The sequence below is a fragment of the Echiichthys vipera genome, assembly GCF_963691815.1.
Source record: "Echiichthys vipera genome assembly, chromosome: 14".
Taxonomy (NCBI): domain Eukaryota; kingdom Metazoa; phylum Chordata; class Actinopteri; order Perciformes; family Trachinidae; genus Echiichthys; species Echiichthys vipera.
In genome coordinates this window covers 11,804,774-11,825,329 of record NC_139839.1, presented here as the reverse complement: position 1 = coordinate 11,825,329, position 20,556 = coordinate 11,804,774, and the positions used below count along the sequence as shown (strand labels likewise).

The 20,556-nt window shown below is 39.6% G+C and overlaps 2 protein-coding genes across 2 annotated transcripts; one reads left to right on the top strand and one right to left on the bottom strand.

The window, feature by feature from the left end:
* Positions 1-230: 230 nt before the first annotated feature.
* Positions 231-9,329, bottom strand: slc13a2 (solute carrier family 13 member 2; the record flags this gene model as incomplete). Its single annotated transcript, XM_083927242.1, has 12 exons — positions 231-362; positions 709-846; positions 927-1,088; positions 1,799-1,914; positions 2,055-2,155; positions 2,736-2,945; positions 3,781-3,903; positions 4,019-4,196; positions 4,273-4,529; positions 5,835-5,971; positions 6,899-7,027; positions 9,228-9,329. The coding sequence occupies 12 exons, from the start codon at positions 9,327-9,329 to the stop codon at positions 231-233; spliced, it is 1,785 nt and encodes a 594-aa protein (XP_083783368.1).
* A 4,765-nt stretch (positions 9,330-14,094) lies between these two features.
* Positions 14,095-19,508, top strand: vtnb (vitronectin b; the record flags this gene model as incomplete). The annotated part of the gene is made up of 8 exons (XM_083926607.1): positions 14,095-14,158; positions 15,252-15,368; positions 16,146-16,430; positions 16,815-16,954; positions 17,197-17,353; positions 18,687-18,845; positions 18,932-19,270; positions 19,372-19,508. 8 exons carry the CDS (start codon positions 14,095-14,097, stop codon positions 19,506-19,508), a joined length of 1,398 nt encoding a protein of 465 aa, XP_083782733.1.
* Positions 19,509-20,556: the final 1,048 nt, after the last annotated feature.

Genomic DNA, 20,556 nt, shown 5'->3' with positions numbered 1-20,556 from the left:
ACAAGTTTGATCTTCTTTAAACTTGATTTAACTGTAACCAACCCTTCTTTCTCCCCTTTCTTTTTTTTTAACTTAGTTGCTTTAGTTATGAATATTTTAGGCTATTCTGTAGAGAAACCTTTTTGTTGTTTTCAGGGGCTTTAAAAAAACAATTCTTTCACTCATTCCTTCTCTCTCTCTCTCTCTCTCTCTCTCTCTCTCTTTCTCTCTCTTTCTCTGTCCTCCCTTACTCAAGGTTGGATAGTTGTAGTGTTGACCCATATAGGCATGGTGCCCATGTCAAACATAGTGTATCCCCAGGTGTTGATGCCTAAGTTAACGGTCAAAATCCCGATGATGTTCAGCATGAAGCCGGCTTTCACCTGGAAGAACAGACAGTGACTTTCTGATCAGTATACATTGTGAGTAAAGATAAAAACGGTATATGCAGGCCTTGAAAAATTTTAAAAAGCAATGCATTTAGTATCATCTAAGGGAGATGTCACAGAACTAAAATCAAAGACTCAAAACATCCATAAAAAAACTACAGTTCTACAGTAGTTGTCTGTCCTGCATCAGTATTTCTCTACTATTTAAAGGACACTTATCTCCTCCTTTCTCAACAAAAACACATTTTGACTATGTCGTCCTCTTAATTTCATCCTCTAAACCTTGCTCACATGAGTGATTCTTGTGACATAGATTGTATATTATGTGCATAAATCTCACCATGTCCATGACTTTGAGATTTCCAAAAGAGAAGGCGATGGCGTTGGGCGGCGTGGCAACAGGCAGCATGAAAGCCAGAGAGGCAGCGATGGTGCAGGGGATCATCACGTACAGCGGGTGTATCTTAATAGCTACGGCCTAAAAAGAGACACGGCAGAGTTAAGTACTTGGAGAAGCTGTGTGTTAACGCCTTTGCATGCACGTGGATATCTGTGTACCATTGAGGCCAGGATGGGGAGGAACAAGGTGGTGGTGGCTGTGTTGCTGGAGCACTCGGTGAAAGTGGCCACCAGCAGGCTGAGCAGCATTGAGATGGCGAAGGGGGGAATGGACTCCAGAGGTGCCAAGATCTCTCCCAGCCACTTGGACAGACCTGACTCCTGTAGACAGATGTTTCAAGCAGAAAGGACGTGAAACACAGAAGTACAGGAACTCATCATCACATCTGAAAGGCTGCAAACAGAAACGTTTTTACTTGATGAATAAACAATTGGGTAGCAAAATAGCATTCACACGCTGGTTAATCGACAAATCCTTTTCAGCACAAAATGAAAGTCTTGGGCCCCATTCGGACTGGATTAGTTTAATGTGGGGACGTGGAGAGAGGTTTTAGTCCTGTCCGAATGCGCCATGTCAGTAATTATTACAGAGAATGTCAGTAAAAAGTACGGCAATTTTCCCCCTCTGTAAAACAGTCCGGAAAAAATACCTCAGGTAAAACGAGTCCCGTCCGAATACAACCTTCTGTCAAACATATGTTGATATTCCGTCATATCCCATCAATACGTAGTTTCCACATTTTTTGAGCACATTGTGCTTGAACAAGCACTCATCACTTTTTTAGATAATCGATTCTGTCCTTAAGTTTGGTGTTTACTTAATTTTGTGATATCAGGAAGCTACGTAGCACGCACGCGGTGAAGATGAGGTAACCCTGCCCACCTTTGGTGGAATACAACGATTTCTTAATCCTGTGCGAAATGGCCATTTATATTACACACGTCTTGAGTTAAAATGATTTTACCCCACGTCCCCACATTAAACTAATCCCAAATAGGGCTTAGAAAACACAGTGTTTGTGGGCGTTAACCTCGCTGCCAGCAGCCAGAGCGAAGCCTCCTCCCAGCAGCAGGATGATGTGCCACGGCATTCGCTCGTGGACCAATTGCCAGTTCAGCAAAGTAGCAGGAGCATTCATCGGCTCACCTGTGAGTCCCAGATGAAGTGTGAGCATGAAACAGTAATTAGTTTTACAGATCAGTGTCATGTGCGCTGGGTAATCATCACCTAGAGCTTTAGTGAGCTAATGTTTTGGTCACACAGACACTGTTGATTAAACATATTACCTTCGTCATTGTTACCGTAGCCTCCAAACTTGGGCAGCCGGGAGGGGACGACGAAGAAGAGCATCGACATCAAGATAGCGACGGTTCCATCTGTCACAAACCTGAGGGACACAAGGCAACGTTATTCTACATATTTTTGTTTTAATCTGGCGCTGCTGTGTTTCCTGTTTTGCAATTTTGTTAAAAGAAGAGATCAAGAGATTTAACTGGAGGATCAGGGTTTAAGAGTTTCTACACACTGAGAGGAAAAGAGAGGACAGAATAAAAATATTCAAGGTGAAAGAGTTCAAGGGAGAGACAAGTAAATGGGTTTAAAGGATAAAGCTGTTAACAAACCTTATGAAAAGACCCAAACCAACAATGCGTGAGTGCATCTCTCAACACTTTCTGTAGTGCTACTAACTCTTTACAAAAGGGTCAGAAACACTTAGTTTCATCTCCTAACTTTATAAAACAGCTGGGAACTCTAGTTTGTAGTAAACATCGCTCAAACAGGAGTAAATAGTGTATTAGTTGGGGACTGTTTTCAGCTGCAGTAAAGACCCTGTTGCATTGACCAAAAAACTACAGTATCCATGTTCATTATGAGTCAGGAACCTATAGTTTATGACCTTTTCTTGGGATTTGTTGACAATATGAAAAATATAAAATATCTCATACACAGAAAAAGTAAAGACTTACGCTCCATCCTTGTTGAAGAGCACAGTTGCCCAGCCGTCTATGAAGCCCGGCTCCCTGGTGAACCACAGGACAACCAGCAGGGCGAAGATGGTGAGCACCGCCCCCTCAGCAAACTTCATGCGCCCAAGTTTATTGTACTCCTGCCTCATCACCTTGTATGCCTCCTTATCTCTGTTGCTTTTCGACATGCAGCCGAATGACTGCTTCAGGCTAGGGGAGAAAAGCAAGAAGAATTTAAAAGCATGGACTTAGTTCAGTGAAATGGGCTGAACCTTAAAGTTGTTCTGATTTTGGCGACACAGGTGGCTGTTTGTGAACTGTAGTCAGCATCTCGTTGCTCGTGACCTCACGCTCGCACACTATTGTACCATAGCAAGTATCACTTGTTATTGGCTAATGCCAGCTACCAAGCTAATGCATATCGTAACATTAGACCCTTACAACCATGGTCAACATGCTCATAAAGTTATTTTTAGTATGATTGTTTGGACCATAGATAACTGTGCTGCTACCCAACTGAATTTACCAGATAACATTAGCTCGCTGTAGTCGGCTCATCTATTGGTAAGTTAGCGGTACGTTAGCTAACATTGCTTGCGCCCATGTAATTGGAAATAAATGATTATACTAATGTAAGATAAGGGTGACCAGTGATCCCAGTTTCCGGGGACAGTCCCTGTTTTAGGAGACCTGTCCCCGGCTACTGCTATCCCCAGAACTTGTTTTTAGCAACACCAGTTAGTGAACTGCAGTCAACATCCTGTTGCTCGCGACCTCGTGCTCGCACACTCTTAGGAAGTACTGGTCAATATAGTAAGACTGAACATAATTGCCAGACAGTTGTAACTTAGGTACGCTGCATGGATCTGGCTTGCTTAGTAATGTTAGCTGATATGACATTTCTGCCTTAAGAAGAAAAAATCCTTACAAATCAATAAATATTTACCTGGCTAATGAATACCCCATGATGTAAGTGGGATGGTATTTCGAAATTTGGGGTTAATCATTTCAACATACTGACTGTACTAGGCTGACGTTGTCTTACTTGAAGCCCAGGAAACTGAACTGAAGCCAGAAAAAGGTCAACACCAGCATGAGCAACATGTTCGGAAAAGCAAAGCCAAACCAGCTGGCGAAGTTGATCACGTCCCCGTTTTTAGGGAAGAGCCTTCACACAAGATACAAAATAGACGGAGAGATGAGAGGAGGGTAAGGTTTATAAAGACAACAATCAGCTTTGACATATCTGTGATAATTTTTGTTTGCGTTTATCAAAGTCTTACTTGTCGATTTGACCCTTGAGGATGATGTTGGGGGTTGTGCCGGTGAGTGTGGCTGTGCCTCCGATGCTGGCAGAGTAACACACGCACAGACTCATCCCCTTGGTCAGGAGCTCGTACTTTGCGTCCAGCGCTCTTCTCCTGGACTCCTGCTGTGAGTCTGGAGTCCACTCATGGTCATCTAGAGGCAAAGACATTCAACAAGTTAAAGTTATCAGAAAGGTTACTGTCATCCATCCACCAGACATTCCACTTACAGACTGCGTCCTCCAGCTGAGCCTTGTTGCTGGGCTGTTTCTCCTCCGTCATTTCCTGCTTGCTTTCAGTAATCTCAAGCTCAAACGCACGGTTGTCCTCGGCTGCGGTCTCGAGTTCCCGGTCGTCCGCCGGGGCCTCTGTGGCCTTCAGCTGCTGCAGCACGGCCTGGGCGATGGGCAGCATCATGGCTGTGGTGGCCGTGTTGCTGATCCACATGGACAAGAGGGCCGAGACGATCATGAAGCCCATCATTAACCTTTGTGAGAGGACAATGACAGGGAGTGAATATGAGGGCTGTGATCAGGGGTAGAGCTGTTCTGTCCTTGAGCCTGTTTTATAATTGGATGCATTTTCTCAGTTTGCAGCATTCTTTTCTAAATTGTACACGTCTCGATGATGAAAATGTAGTACTTGTTTGTTTGATATGCATGCGTTTCCTTAAGTTTCAATGCATTGATTAAATTACTTGCTAGCAATGGGCATGATTGTCCAAACTGTTTAACTGTCAATATTTTACTACGATGTGTTACTATGGCAAGTGTACGCTCTGAAGGGCAAAGCACTATGGCAAAAGAGAAACACGATATTTCAGAAAATGTTGTGTTTTCTCTTTTGCTGTTGTGATTTGCCCTTCAAGGCAACCATGTTAGTGGCTAATGCCAGCTACCAAGCTAATGCGTACGGTAATTTTGGAACCTTACAGCCATGTTCAACATGCTCATAAAGTTATTTTTAGTATGATTGTTTGGACCACAGATAATAACTGTGCTGCTACCCAACTGAATTTGCCAGATAATGTTAGCTAGCTGTAGTCGGCTCATCTATCGGTAAGTTAACGGTACGTTAGCTAACATTACTTGCGCCCATTTTATTGGAAAGGAGCGACATAACGTGAATAGACGTAACATGAATAAAACTTTAATACATAAAAAACATATTTTTATTATTTTTTTCAATTCGATTTTATTGGGAGCGTACCTATGTTCCCCGGTCGGTCATTTTTTTTCTACATTCAGTGCCGAATTCCCCGGCAAAAGGGCCTATGTAGACCATAACACTACCCCCTAACCCTGCCCCTCACCCTGACCCTGACTGTAACCACTTGCCCTAACACAATTCTGACTTAAATCTGCAAAGGCAGAGGCTTATGCAACCGGGGAACATCAGACCGGGGGAACATTGGGATGACTCCGTTTTCATGGGGGTTGTTTAACAATCAAGACTCTCATGACCCCACGCTACTTAAAGACGCCATCAAAACCTCATTTTGGACGAATAAGAAGAAGAAGAAGAGTAAGAGTAAGAGTAAGAGTAAGAGTAAGAGTAAGACTTCTTTGTGATTACTTTGTAATAACTTGATACGAGAAGACATCTTGTAGATTTATATTTTTGCAGTTTATGTTTCTGGTTGTTGTAGAGGTAAAGTATGGAGATCTGTAAATGTGATGTGGAAAATGATCTGAAAGTGTGAACAAGTCAAGACTATAGATCCTTGTCGGCACTGTTGACCCTCTGGTCACATGTTTCTGTGCACAGGTGAGCTGTATCAAGGTTTTCTTACAGGGCCGGACGAACGCCAACCAGCAGCAGAACTCGTAGAGCGATGCGCTTATGAAGGTTCCAGTTCTCCACCGCGATGGCCACCAACAGGCCACCAATGAACAGCATGTTTGAGTCTTTCAGATACTCAATACTGACCTGAAACAAATCACACACACGCTCTCGTCATACACGTGCAAAACAAACATCGCAAATGTTTGAACAAATTTAATAACCTGCGAACACGCTGTGCCATACGTGTTCATTTGTTTTATGAGCAATAAAAGCAAAACACCTGGATCAGCAGATTTGACTGTCTGTACAATACGTCCTAATAATTAACAGACTAAGGATCGGATCAACATTTCACAAGACAAATTAATTTCTGTTGGTTTTGTTCTCCTCCTTTAACTGCTCTGAACCTGATCCTGACCTTTGACCTGTTGGGAGCCGTCAAAAATACAAGGTCGTAGTGAGGCAACTGGAATTGCCGTAAAATCTCAAAGATGTTGAGTTTAATCAGTTGAAAGTGATTCACTTGTATAGTGTATAGATTCTTGTATAGTCTTCCTCACCTCCGACCATCCTCACTAAATACTACCATAACCGTATTTAAATTTTTTGTAAGGAGGCGCCCTTTGGTTGATGCAGTTATTATCATTATTATGATGAGGAAGTAGAGTGTTTGTGTCCTGATGGAAACTGAAAGGCCACAGTGACATTTTTAAGTTAACCAACATCTGTATGTGACTCATTTTAAGCCAACCAGGATCTTACCCTAACCCTTACAACTGTAAAAAGAAAAAGTCACTAGAATGGTCTCATGTGTATGTCATTGTGGGAGTCATTAGAAAATCGCCCTAATCTGTTGTTTAGGTATGACGATGTGTTGCCATATGATACAAAGTATCTTTGCTCCTGTCAAGGACAACTCATAACATCTTGCGAAATGCTAGAACAAAACTTTAGAAATACTAAGATCATTCTAGTCAGAAGTATTGACTTATATGTACCTGTAAAGTACTGGTTTACACATAAACTGGCACATAATGAATCACAAACTTGAAGCCAAGATAAGTAATGTACATCTCCAGCCTTCATAATGCCCATCATCGGGAAGAGGATGACTGGCAGTAGGGCAGTCACAGCCAGAGGCATGCACTCTGTACACCAGTACAGAGCCATGAGGATGATGGCATAACCACATCTGGCTTCCTGCAAACACACATATAAACACACTGGGGTCAGAAGAAGTGTTTCTGTGAATGAGAATCTAAATCTGAAATATGCTGAGACGTTTAAAGGTACAGGATACGGATATGGATGAAAAGAGACATTTCCCCACTGTGGGACTAATAAAGAATAAAGGGTTGTCTTATCTGCGGTCTCTCTTTAAAAGGCAATAAGACTTTACGCACGCAGATAACAGCAGCCATTGACCATAAAACAAACAGTTTGTTGTGCTCTTGTCTCACAAGATAATTCTTTATGGCTTCTCATTAAAATTACTGTTTGAACGACCCGACACAAAACTTTCCACTGTTCTTTTAATAAAGTAAGATGAAGGAAAATCAAAATATGTTTATTATTGTTGTAACATTCATATAAAATTATATCACGCTGCAGCAATACTATCATGCATCAGGTTTGCTAATTATCTACTTACTTTTACTTACTTTACTAGAGGTAACTATTCTGTACAGCGTTAACATCAAATGCATCGTATTTTAATTTTAAAAAAAGGGAATTTGAGTTATATCCACTCTTTCCTCCTTATCTTTTTTTTTAATTAATGGTTGATTATAATCACAAATGTATTTTTCTTATCTGAAAGGAATAGTTTGACGTAGAAAATATGTTTGTTCGCTGTCTTGCTGAGAGTTAGATGCAAAGATTGATACGCTACTCACATGCCTGTGGGCTAAATATGAAGCCGGGCCAGGAGATGATTAGCTTAGCTTAGCAGAAAGACAAACACAACACTAGTAGTGTTCATAAAAAACAGAACTTGCCTTTTTTACACAGATTTACAAATTAAGCAAACAAGATATGAGGTGTTAATCAGTGAGCTTTGGAGGTGCTGGTAGGGGAAGTTTTCTTTGAACTTCAGGTAGAAATAGCTAGCTGTTTCCCGCCGTTTACAGCCTTTATGCTTAGCTAAGCTAACGACTGGCTGTTTTTAACATATAGACATTACAGTTATATTACTTTTCTTATTTAACTCTCAGCAAATACACAAACTATTCCCTTACTATTTACATATTTTTAATTTCTAATGTGAATTGGCGGAGGGATTCATCAGTCAGCCATCTTTATGTCTATATTGACACCATAATGAAGTTTGTTGTCAATTGTGTTTAAGATTAACTGTCACCGCTACCTCACCTTTGTATCTCTTAGACATCATAAACTAGCAGAGCCTTAAGATCATAAATAAAGACAAGAAGCACATCGATATGCTGATGAATAATGTCCATTTTCAGCTTTTAAACACATAACAGGTTACACGGGTCACCAGTTTTATGAGCCCACTGTGTTCCTACTGCTCATGTTAGGATTTCATCTCCTTCTTCAGGGTGAAATGGTTTACATTGGAGACCCGATGAGTGATAAGAGACATTCAGTGGTCAAGTGTAAGTGTAACATAGCCTGTATTCATGAAATGCTAGTTTTAGTTTAGTTTCTAGATATTTGTTCTCAATGTTAACCATTATCAGTTTGAATGTTTATGTCAAAGAGAAAAACCTTTATGTCTTGCACTCAAATATAATTATGCATTTCTAAAAGTGGGCAACAATGGGGGGGGGGGATCCTTTTCATTTTGTGGTAGTACGTTTCAGTTTAATGGCTTGGATTTTAAGCTATAATGTGTTAATGTGTGACTGTAGTATCTTTTAAGTGTGATGGCTTTTTCTTCTTAAAAACTGTCTCCAGTCTGACTTGATTTTGTTAACTGAGTTGCTGAAACATGCCCAGTGTGTTTCTTGGGTTACTGACTGTTGCAACTATGAAACCAACTCAAATCATCAAAAGTTAGTTAATTTATTCGTTTGTACCAATATTAAAAATTTATATTTGGAAGATAAGTTTTCAGATCAACAGGTTGAACACAAAGGATATTCAGGAAATCCTCCGACCAAATGTCTTCTGTTGCAATCCTCACCAGGTGCTAATACACCTGGCAGTATTAGCCAAACATAAGGAATTAATGCATTTGTTTCCACCTCTCTGACATGTTCAGTGCATTAAAATAGGAGTAGAAAAAGGGGCACAGATTGGGAACAAACATCTTAAAACCCACAACAACTATTACCCGTTTTAGACTTCTGTTGTAAACACTTGAGATGTTCTTTCAGTCAAAACAAACACAGATTAAAACCATCCACTAAATTGACCTCCATGCACACACACTCACCGATGTAGGGATGGCGATTGGCAGGGGAAGGAGTATGATCGGGGTGACAACGATGATGATGTAGTTTCTGTGGTACCACAACCACCTCAGCCAGCTATGCATGATTCTTCTGGCAAGACTGACAAGCAACGCAGATGTGAAAACTATCCAAAAAGAAACCGGACTATCAACAACTAAATTAAACTACACCACAAGTTCAGGTGAGCTATCAGTTAAGCACAAGTGAAGCTGAGGAAAGATGTGCCTCACATGGACCCTCTGAGTTAATGAGACTTAATATGAGTGCAAAAAGTCTCTTTATTATCTCTAGTGGCGAATCAAACATTAACTAAACACCAGAGAGATCACAATCATCAGCAGGGAGGCAGATACAGGATCTATTGGGAAAGAGAGGGAGACAATAGTAAAGGTAAAGAGAGATGTATGAGGAAAAAGATCGACAGGTTTATCACCTGAAGGAGAGCAGCCCTGTGAGGTGTAACCAAAGGTCAGGTGCTGTGCATGCACCAGATATAAATGTTGTCACTTCGAGTCTGCTGAAAGTTCAACAAAAGATGATACGGTATTTATAACTCAAGAAACACTCGAGACGTGTTTCAAAGTCTCCAAACAGTTTTAAGTAGGTCGCGCGTAGATGTGTTGGCCTGGAGTCATGACTTTCAAAAGAAAAACAGTCTTTTTAAATTGAAAACTTGAATTTATAATCAATAAGCAGCCTTTTTCTATTTGGTTTTATTGTTACAGCCTTACTCAGTCTGGTATGACTGCTAGCTAATGGCAGATAAAATGCTAGCAAACTATTTTGCCGTGTAACGGACATTTCAGGAAGAAAAACAATTCTGGTGATCCATTTTCCAAGTCTGATCTAAATTGGTTAAGTTTAATCATTTAATTGACAAACTTAATTAAATGTTAGCAAATGTTTCCCCTGTTAACACTTTATATCCTATTTGTTTATTTACATAAAACCACAACGTGAATCACGAGTGTTGCCTTTTTATGGAGGATTATTAACAAGTAAAATAAACTCCACAACTTCCTTGTTTACATGGTTTATCATGTTTGCTAACAAGCTTGTCAATTATAATTTCACTAAAACATTTTATTTGCCCTTTTATTTCTATTTCTATGTCTTGAATACAGCGGGTAGTGTAACATGAAAATAAAATTACAGCTATTTCTTTAGCATTGTTTGTCTTAAAGTAGAGATGAAGGTTTTCTTTCAGAAATCACTAAAATAATTCAACTATCAGCTCCCTAAACGTGAACTAAAAAACAATATTGATTTAAGTGGGATACTGAGTAAAAATATAAGATCTTAGCCGAGATGATATAGCAAGTTTGTAAACCAATGAAAGGCAACATCCTCAAACTATTCTTAATAAACATGTGACTGTAATATTTTATGAGCTTAAGCGGAAATCACTGTTGTTTTATATCTGATTCCTACAATTTACGGTATATGTGAGATAAGGCCAAGAAAAGCCTCAATTAAGTCATAAACACACTGTTATTGTCAACCATATTTAATCAAACAGTCGTATCACAGAAAGCATGTTTGTAGACAACTGAGTGACCGAAGGTACAATTTATCTGTCTATTCACCACCAGTAGTTTTACACCTCCTAAATCATTAGCACTTTATCCTTTAAAGTGTTAATGATTTAAACATATCACATTGAAAAAAGTGACTCTTGAGGAAGGGACTGTATTGATTTGGCTAACAGAGTTCAAATAAAGTAGCTGTGTATCTGCTCCAATCAGCCTGTTCTCATTCTCCAGGCGTCAAGTACCGCCCTTTGTCGCGCCCCTCAGCGTTTGATACCGATGCAGGAGGCACCCTTGAGGAACTCGTGCAAGGCTTTGAACCGGAAACCCACCCACTGCAATATTAGATGCTCAGATATATAGACGTTTAGAGCAAGAGCGATAAAGTCAGTGAATTGGTTATGCAAACACAGCAGTTTGTGCACAGTTCATGTCCCGTGCGTAACTGTAGTTACGTTACAAATTTAATACCCATGATCCTTTCCTAAGTGGTTTTGTTGCAGGAACCTAAGTACTTTTGTTTTAATTAATGCCACATTAATGGTTGAAACGGCGTCCATAGTGAAGTCCACAGTTGGACGCACAGAGCTTTGACAAGTGGCACCAAGTGTCCTGACAAAACGGCAGTTTGTGACGAGTTGGGACGAGAACGGCTAAATATCAATATTACATTTTCAAACATTTAATATTTAGGCCTCACAAACAATGGGGGCTTTACTGATGTTCTCTCACAACATGCCTTTTTCTCATTTATCTGAACACAGGAAGTTATTTCTGAAGCTTAGGGAACTTTTTTTATTATACTGAACATACCTGTACATGTGGGAAATGCTATTAATGTTCAATATAGTATAAGAATAGCTCAGTACAGTTTTAACCACTACTGATGAGGGAGTTTGAATGCTTCAACATTTCAGCAACTGAGGTAAGAACTGACTTAGGGAACTGAAGTTGTATCCCTCAGACTGAAGAATTAGACTGAGCTGCACACGGTGTTAGTGTAGATTGTTTGTACGGTAATGTTATGCAAGGGAAGCACAAAGGTTAGGCAGTCATGTCTGTCAGCCTCCTGTTTCTCATAAATATGGCAGCAGATTAATATTTGACATTAAAAGGTGCATGGCATTGGTATATGACCCCTCAACAGACAAAAGTTATGGAGAGAAGATGCATATAAAATACTTTATTTCTCAGTCAATGATCTCACAGATCATTTGTTACATATTGTATTAATTCATCACCCATTAAAGTTGTTTTATGTAATGAATGTATTTGGATTAGGCAGAATATGGGTAGCATAAAGCCCTTCCTACTCCTTTATGAACATGAAATGTCCATTTATGTTGCTTATGTTCAGTTAGTATTGGTTATTTTGTTTTGTTTTTATAGCACATATATATATATAAATATATATATATATATATATATATATATATATATATATATATATTTGTATGTCTGTTTGTTCAATATGAAGTTTATTTAGTTCAATTCAATCCAATAAAATTTGCATAAAGTGGCACTAATTTCTCGTGTAATATTCAGTTTACTCACCATTGGTAGGAAAGTTACCCTGGTGATGTCATAGGGCATATCTCATGTTTTTAGGTCTGCGTTGATGTTTAAAAGAAGTGGGTGTTTACCAGTCAGCGAGGGGCAATTCAAAGATGCTATTGAGTTGCATTATGGGAATTTAGGATCCACTGGGTTTTTTTAGCCATATTTCAGGATATTTAGCTGGTGCTTGTATTATAACCATTCTGATGTTTTGTTAAGCATCTCTTTTGATTCTCTCAACTTTATAAGCTTTAAGGACAATAGATTACAGCTTTAGTGGTGGGCCACTAAACCACTTTAAACTCAGTCAAATCTTAATTATTCCTAGAATTCTGATGCATGAGAGCACCATATTTGTTTTGCTTTTACCATTTTAACATTCAGTTTCAGTTTTCTCCTTTCAAATCCAGTATAATTAAACACTAATTCACCTGAATCTTAGTCTAACTTAATCTGTGTTGACGCATCTCATCCCAAACTCAAATGCTGATCACTACAAACTCCAGGAGGCTATTTTCTATCAGACCTTTCAAGCATTATTAGATCCTTGAGTTAAAATTAGATCTGAATAAAAACGTATTAATCAGAGTAAACAAACCACAACATTCAGCGACAGACTTTTCTATGCTTTTATAAATTTTGTGTCTTATTAATTGATAACTATTAAAGATATGGCAGCAACCCAAGCCATCGCTTTCCCCACTGACTGATTCAAACACCTCTGAGGAAGCAAAGTCTTCACCCTTTTCCACCGCACTTCATTAAAAACAAACACATCTCCAAACACCAACTTCTTCAACTTGAGTGTAAATGAAAGAAACACTCTTTGGCTCTTTGACTGAGACATTTTGTTTCTATAAAAATAAAAAATAAAAGAAATGAAAGAAAAGCAAGATCTTTCAATGTTTAACAGAGTGAGGAGGAAGTAATAGCATCTCTTTAGCATCCTTTACTCCTGTCAGACAATCTGCTGTATACAGTATAATATAAATATATATATATATATATATATATATATATATATATATATATATATATATACGTATATCCTACATGTCTTGTTGTGTCTCTTTTTGTATGCCAGTCTAGTTATCGGGGTTAAATTAAGAGGAGGACATTGTGTTTGTTTTAGGTTTGTTTTTTTTATGCCACAGATCGATAAGAGGAAAAAGACTGCCCTGGTTACACAATATTTGAGCTGAGGTACTTGTTCCCTCATTTCACCAGGCGTTACATATACAGTATACACTTTATGAGACAACAGCATACTTCTGTAGTTTCTAGTCTGGTTTGTCATTTTGCATTTCAACCTTTTTCCTTATTAAGAGCTATTCAAGCTAAAAAATAAACCATCAATGCAAGGTTTATTGTAATTATCTCTCTTTTTATTTTTATTTTATGAAAATGAAATAGTAAATTGATGTTGGGTGTTAAATTTGCTAAGTATGTGGGTATATCCTGCGCCTTAAAGGGGTCATGTTCATATCAGGGGGACGTTTCTGGGACAGACAGGACAGAGATCAGTTGTCACAGTTTAATGATTATCAGCCGAGCGTTGACCAATCAGGAGAGCAGACGCCCGGGGGTCAACAGCTCCTGAAAATATCTATTGATCATCTGCACACAACGCTGCACCCCAAGTGGGGCACTCAGCTCATCTGACTATAGTCCACTGGGGTAAACAGGCGCTCAGTTTACTTCTGAATCAAAATTACACGTTTTTAATTTGTTGTTTTCAAGTGTTTGTTTTCTGTGAGTCAGCATGAAGCCAGCAGTGGCTCTGCTGGGCCTCGTCCTCCTGCTGGACACCGTCTTTGCTGCAGAAGGTACGTCTCACAGATTGTCTTTTCTATTTAAACTCATCTTTAAGCAAAAGGAAACATTAAAAGTAAAAGAGTGAGAGATGGCCCTGATTTAATGCACATCACACATGAGATTCTGACGTATAAAATGTTTGAATATTATGTTACTTTTAAGTAAATTTATTACCTGTAAAGCAATTCATCAAGTATTTCCCCTGCATTTGCCACACAGAGTATCTGAATATAGGAAATCCATGTCATGTTGTATTTTGTTTTTATTCTACATAGAAAATAGAAGGTTTTTAGTATCTGCTTAAAGTTTTTTAATAGACGTTTGTGGTATTTGTTCATATAGTCTTTAAAGTAGCTGCTTGTGCTGTAACATCACTAAGACGTATGCATACACTTACAAAAACAGGAGAAAATGTGCCACTAAATGGTTGTTACTAAGCAGTGGACGATAACTACGTTTACTGAAGTAGTGTGCTTAAGTGTGACTCTTAACTGTACTTTATACTTCTGACCAACTACATTTCAGAGGGAAGCACTGTATTTTTTATAGTAGCAGATACATTTTAACTCCCAGATTAAAATTGTACATTAGAGAGAAAAAAAAAAATGCAACACATTAAGGATAAAATAGTGGTTCCCAACATTTACAGCAGAAGTAAACTTATTTAATATTTCACCAAAAAAAAGCAAAGATTTGACTTCAAAGGAAGAAAACAGATTTTGAGAACTTTGTTTTTCTGGTTTTCTTTCCATATTTTTCATCTCATGACCCCTTTAGAGGAATGTTGTGAGCCACTGGAGGGGCCAGACCCCTACATTGGGAACCATTAGAGTAAAGTAACTGTAAATAAAGTGAGTATAGATATAGCTAAAAGAAGCTCCACCTCGACCTGCTACAACAGTACAACTTTACATACAGCATTCATGGACGAATCAGTGCTACATGTAATAAAATATCAGTCAAAGTTGGCGTTATTTCTGTAGAAAGAATGCTTTAATGGATATTTGTAACTAAGTAAAGGATTCCTCCACCACTGCTGCAAGTCTGCAACACAAGTAATCATTACGTGCGTTTCCACTCTGCATTTACCCTGCGTTTCCACAGAGTCCTGCGTGGGTCGCTGTGGCTCCTTCGACCCGCAGATAAAATGTCAGTGCGACTCAATGTGCGTGTACTATGGAAGCTGCTGCACGGACTTTGACACCATCTGCCCGAAAAAGAGTCAGTAAGAATATTACCATTTCCCTGAATTAAAGGTTGAATATGTAGAATCTTCATTAAAAGCTATATATTTAAAACAATAGTAATAATAATAATACACCCACTGGCGTCTTGAGGGGTACAGAATGAAAGTATTGCTTTTCCACAAAAAAAAATATATTTATTCTAAATTAATATTTAAAACAGTTTTTTTACGGGTTTGATAATGACTTTCTGTTACGTTCTGTTTCCATTGTAGCAGCCAATAGCAGCCGACATTGAGGGTTGTTGTTTGGTGCAGCTACTGTAGGCTGGCACTGGGTGAAATGGAGTTTGCCAATCCTGCAGCTGGAGACTAAACGAGAGTCAATATAGGCCAAGCATTCACTTGATGGACTGAGATAAAGAATTTCAAAGGCATTAAAACGCACGCCCAAATGGCTACGTTTCTCCTTGATCTGTAAGCTAACTTTCATGTTTACTTAGCTGTAACGGCTAACTGTTAGTCAACTCCTCTGCAATACTTGTTTTTATGGTGCAATCTGCTGGAGGGGACGGGCTTACACAGGTTCAGGTTCAAACCGTCTCCGGTCTCCTGTAGGCCACCTGACCAGTTCTGACGAACCTGGCAACCCGAGTGGTGGAATTATTTTCTGTTGTTACGATGATGATCTTGAGACACTAGATGGCGGTGTTCTGCTCATTCTCCATATTCAACCTTTAACGATTGGTATTTGAATGAATTAAAGCGTCTAAAAATGATTAACGTGACAAAACTTCCATCTGCACCGCCCTCAGTTGCTCGTGGCGATACCTTTGAGGAAGCAGAAGAAGTAACAGAAGCCGGGACAACTCTTATTCAGAGCACACCGACAACTCTCCCAGCAGCTTCCAGCACAACATTTGCAGCGACCACCACTGCCTTTCCCACACCTGCTGCCACACAGGGGCCAACACAGAGGCCCACACAGGGGCCCACACAGGGGCCAACACCAACTGTACACCCTGATGCAGCGGCCTGCAGCGGACAACCTTTTGATGCTTTTCTGCAGCTGAAGAATGGGTCGATATATGCTTTTAGAGGTAAACCTGGACGTCCATAAATGTTTCTGTCCTCTAACTGTTGTACAGTACATTTCTCAAATCAGTACACTGCACTGTATAAACATGTACTGTAAAAAAAACGGTAAAACGACTGGCAGCAAAGTTTCCAGACAGATACCATGAAATTACAGTAAATAACCATATTAAATGACAGTATATTTAATGTAATTTAACTGATTTTGACTTAAAAATGTGCTGTTTTTATACAGTTTATAACAGGTAATTCTGTGATACGGTTATTTACTGTTATATCACAATATCCGTCTGGAAACTTGGCTGCAATTGTACCTTCTTTTTTTTTTTACAGGTTTTTCTTTTCTTTACAGTGTGGACTGGATAAACTGTTCTATATTTTCTTCCTAGGTGAATATTTCTTTGAGTTGGATGACAAGTCCGTACTTCCTGGTTACCCAAAACTCATTGAGGATGTGTGGGGGATCTCTGGACCCATAGACGCTGCATTCACACGCATCAACTGCCAAGGAAAATCCTACATCTTTAAGGTGGAAACTTCTGCCTCTCTAGAGTCTGTGAACAGATTCTGTTATGTCTGACTATACTCTTCACATTGGAACCAAAATTAATAATCAATAATAGAGATTTTAATGCTTACAAACACTCAGATGTGAAGAAGCCAAAGAATCCTGAACACTGTCCATTATTGATTTCATTGGATGACCATATACCAGCATTTTTTCCTTTTATTGCCCTCACTGCTTTGTGATTTGTATTTAATCTCCCTCAGGGAAACAAGTACTGGAGGTTTGACGGTGATGTCTTGGATGAGGACTATCCGCGGGACATTTCAGTCGGCTTTGATGGCATACCAGATGCCATTGATGCAGCGTTTGCCATACCAGCACCAAGTCACCGCGGCAAAGAGAAAGTCTACTTTTTCAAAGGTAATCTTGAAGGGATGTGTGATCATTTTATTGTATTTATTCACAATACAACTTAATGATTGGTTTTGATCCTGCATGACATGATCGATGAATGAATGAAGTTTGTTAAAGCAAAAGTTTCTGATGTTTTTGGCTCATATTGTTTATTTTTTACCAGCAGTTTTATTTAAATATATTTTACATGCCTTGAGAGGTAAACCCATGAAGTATTTCATAATTAAAAAAAAAAAAGCACAGAAGAGAGTCACAGAAAAATAATTTGTGCAGCGTTATAATGGTTGTTTTTTTTTTAGTAATTTGTTAATCATCTTGTGATCCCTCTTCGGGGGCTGTGACCCTCAGGTTTCAAACCTCCAATGGTTCAGGTTTTTGTACTTTATAGGTACTTCATTTAGGTAATTCCATTGTATGCTACTTTATACTTCTACTCTAGTATCATCAACAAATACATTATGCTGTATTACTAAAAATGAATATACCAGCTGCATCGATAAAGGGATGAACACATTAATGCATTTAGTTAGAGTCCAACAATATGATATGATCATTCTGAATTGGGTCCTTCTGTTTAAAGTGTAATTCCAGCGTAAAAGCCTCCCATGGTTTTTCTCTGCATAAATATATCAAATAAGCCATCAAGACATTTTTTTGGGTGATCACCTATTAAAAGGCAGACTGTCATGGCTAACACTGAGTAGCTCAGGGCGGAGCGCTAAACCATCCAAAACGGCTTTTTCTAACCACTAATATTGCTCCAAATAACACCAAACCTCTGCAGTAGCATAAGAGTCGAATAAAACGAAGCACCAGCATTGTAGTTAGCGAACTCTGAGTTTATTAAAAAAAGAGCGTTTTCAATGCTACAAGCTTTAGCAGCCAGCTACGTCCATATTGAGGTTGATTACTGAAAGCACTGGAGTTGAGTTCTACACTTTCCTCCTTGGGTTCGGACTGTTATCATGCTGCTGCGGAGGTTTGGTGCTATTTTGAGCAGTATTAGTGGTTAAAAAACTGTCTCAATGGTTTATTTGATGTATATTCATGTCTATAAATACCATGGGAGGCTTTTACGCCGGCATTACACTTTAAATGAATACTTTTACTTACTGTGATGCTAACGTTTGAATGCAGGACTTCTAGTTGTAATAGAGTATTACTAAACTGTGTTATTGCTTCTTTTGAGTAAAATATCGGTGGAAATCTCTGCTCTAAAGTGACACTACCTTTCCTTATCATTTCAAAAAGAGGAAAGGTTAGTTACTAATGTGCAAGGACACCCAGACATGTTTGATTATTTACACCTGTGTGTTACTTTCCTTGTTTCTTTCTTCAGGGGACAAGTATTACCAGTATGCGTTCAAGCACCAGCCTTCCCACGAGGAGTGCGTCCACATGAGCATGTCCTCCCCATCTGTGCTGTTCACGCGCTACACGGACCTCTTCTGCGATCAGACATGGGAGGATTTCTTCACAGAGCTCTTTGGGGGCTCCTGTAAGGCTCAGCTTTGTTTATTTGCTTTCTTATTTACATGTGTGTATGTTTCTAATCACCTGTCATTTTCCCCCCTCCTCATTCAGTCAGCAGTCGCCACACAGGCCCTAGTTTCACCAGCAGGGACTGGCATGGCATCGGGCCCCCTGTAGATGCTGCCATGGTGGGGAGAGTCTACCTCAGCCCCAAGCCCACGCCATCTTACCCTCCAGCAGCGAGGAGGCGCAGCAGTCGGAGGAAGAGGCCCAGCAAGAAGCGTGCACAGCGAAGAAGGAAGACTCGCCACATATTGTTCGATGACTTTTGGAGCTACGATGATTTGTTTGACTACAGCGACTACAGCGACTTCAGCGACATCTTTGGTGAAAGCACCACACAGGAGAGCAAAAGCACCCCCATTCAAAATGTGTACTTTTTCAAGAGAGGTATGAACACATGACTGTTTCGAGAATGACAAAGATTCAGTTTGAGCTCCCTCCATTAACACGTTTTGGTTTGTATGTTGCTTCTCTTTTTGTGATGGCAGATAAATACTACAGAGTGGATCTGCAGACAAAACGCGTGGCCTCTGCCAACCCTCCTTACCCACGATCCATTGCAAAATACTGGCTGGGGTGCAAGCATGAAGCGACACCTGATGCATCAAGGGCAGAGAAGAGATAGGCCAGATGACCATAGGGAGGAATTCACTCTGTGTTTTAAACAAGCAAGTCTTAAGTAATCACAACATAAACTCACAATAGTTTCGGTTATTTCTGTTTTTAAAGCATTTCGTTGATGATAAATACCCCCCTCTGATGTCCCCTCTATATTTAGGTGGATATGCATAAATTCTGCATGATTTAATAAACCTGGGATATCAGTTCTCTGTCTGCCTTAATGTTGTTCTTGATTCAACACATACACACACACACACACAGACACACAGACACACACACACACACACACACACACACACACACGCACACACACTTATCATGCACACACTGATCTGTGTTGGTCTATGTATACATCGTCTTCACCACAAGAATTAAAGTTCAGTGCAGTGTGACCCTGTGTCCCTTCAGTCTGACCAGACTGCTGCCCCCTCTGCTGGACAAAAGACGGCAACAGAGGCTTTCACACAAAACATTAAAATCATTAATGAATACATTTATTTTTTGTTCCTCATATATGTAGACCTATATCGTTATACACCTGTCCTCATGTGTAGGCTAATGCACACAACATAATTGATTACATTGTTATCTTTGTTTTCTGTTTGAATGTATGCGACCCTGCCGTTCTACATTTAGACTCGAACTGTTGACCCAGTAACATGTTTCAGGAGACCTGAGTCGGTTTGAGTCTGTTTGAACCCTTGACCCCGTCTCCTCTGGCAAATCGCACCATAAAAACAAGTATTGAAGAGGAGTTTGACTGACAGTTACTGTTAGCCGTTGTAGCTAAGTAAACATGAAAGTTATCTTATCGATCAAGGAGAAACGTAGCCATACGGGCTTGCGTTTTAATGCTGTTGAACTCCTTTATCTCAGCCCATCAAGTGAATGCTTGGCCTTTATTGACTCTAGTTTTTGCCCGTCTCCGGTAACTCAACTGCTGGGACAAATAACGCCCCCTTTGCTGAGGCATTTCACCCAGTGCAAGCCTACAGAAGCTGCGCCCAACAACAGACAACCCTGGCAACCCGCAATGCCCACTGCTATTGGCT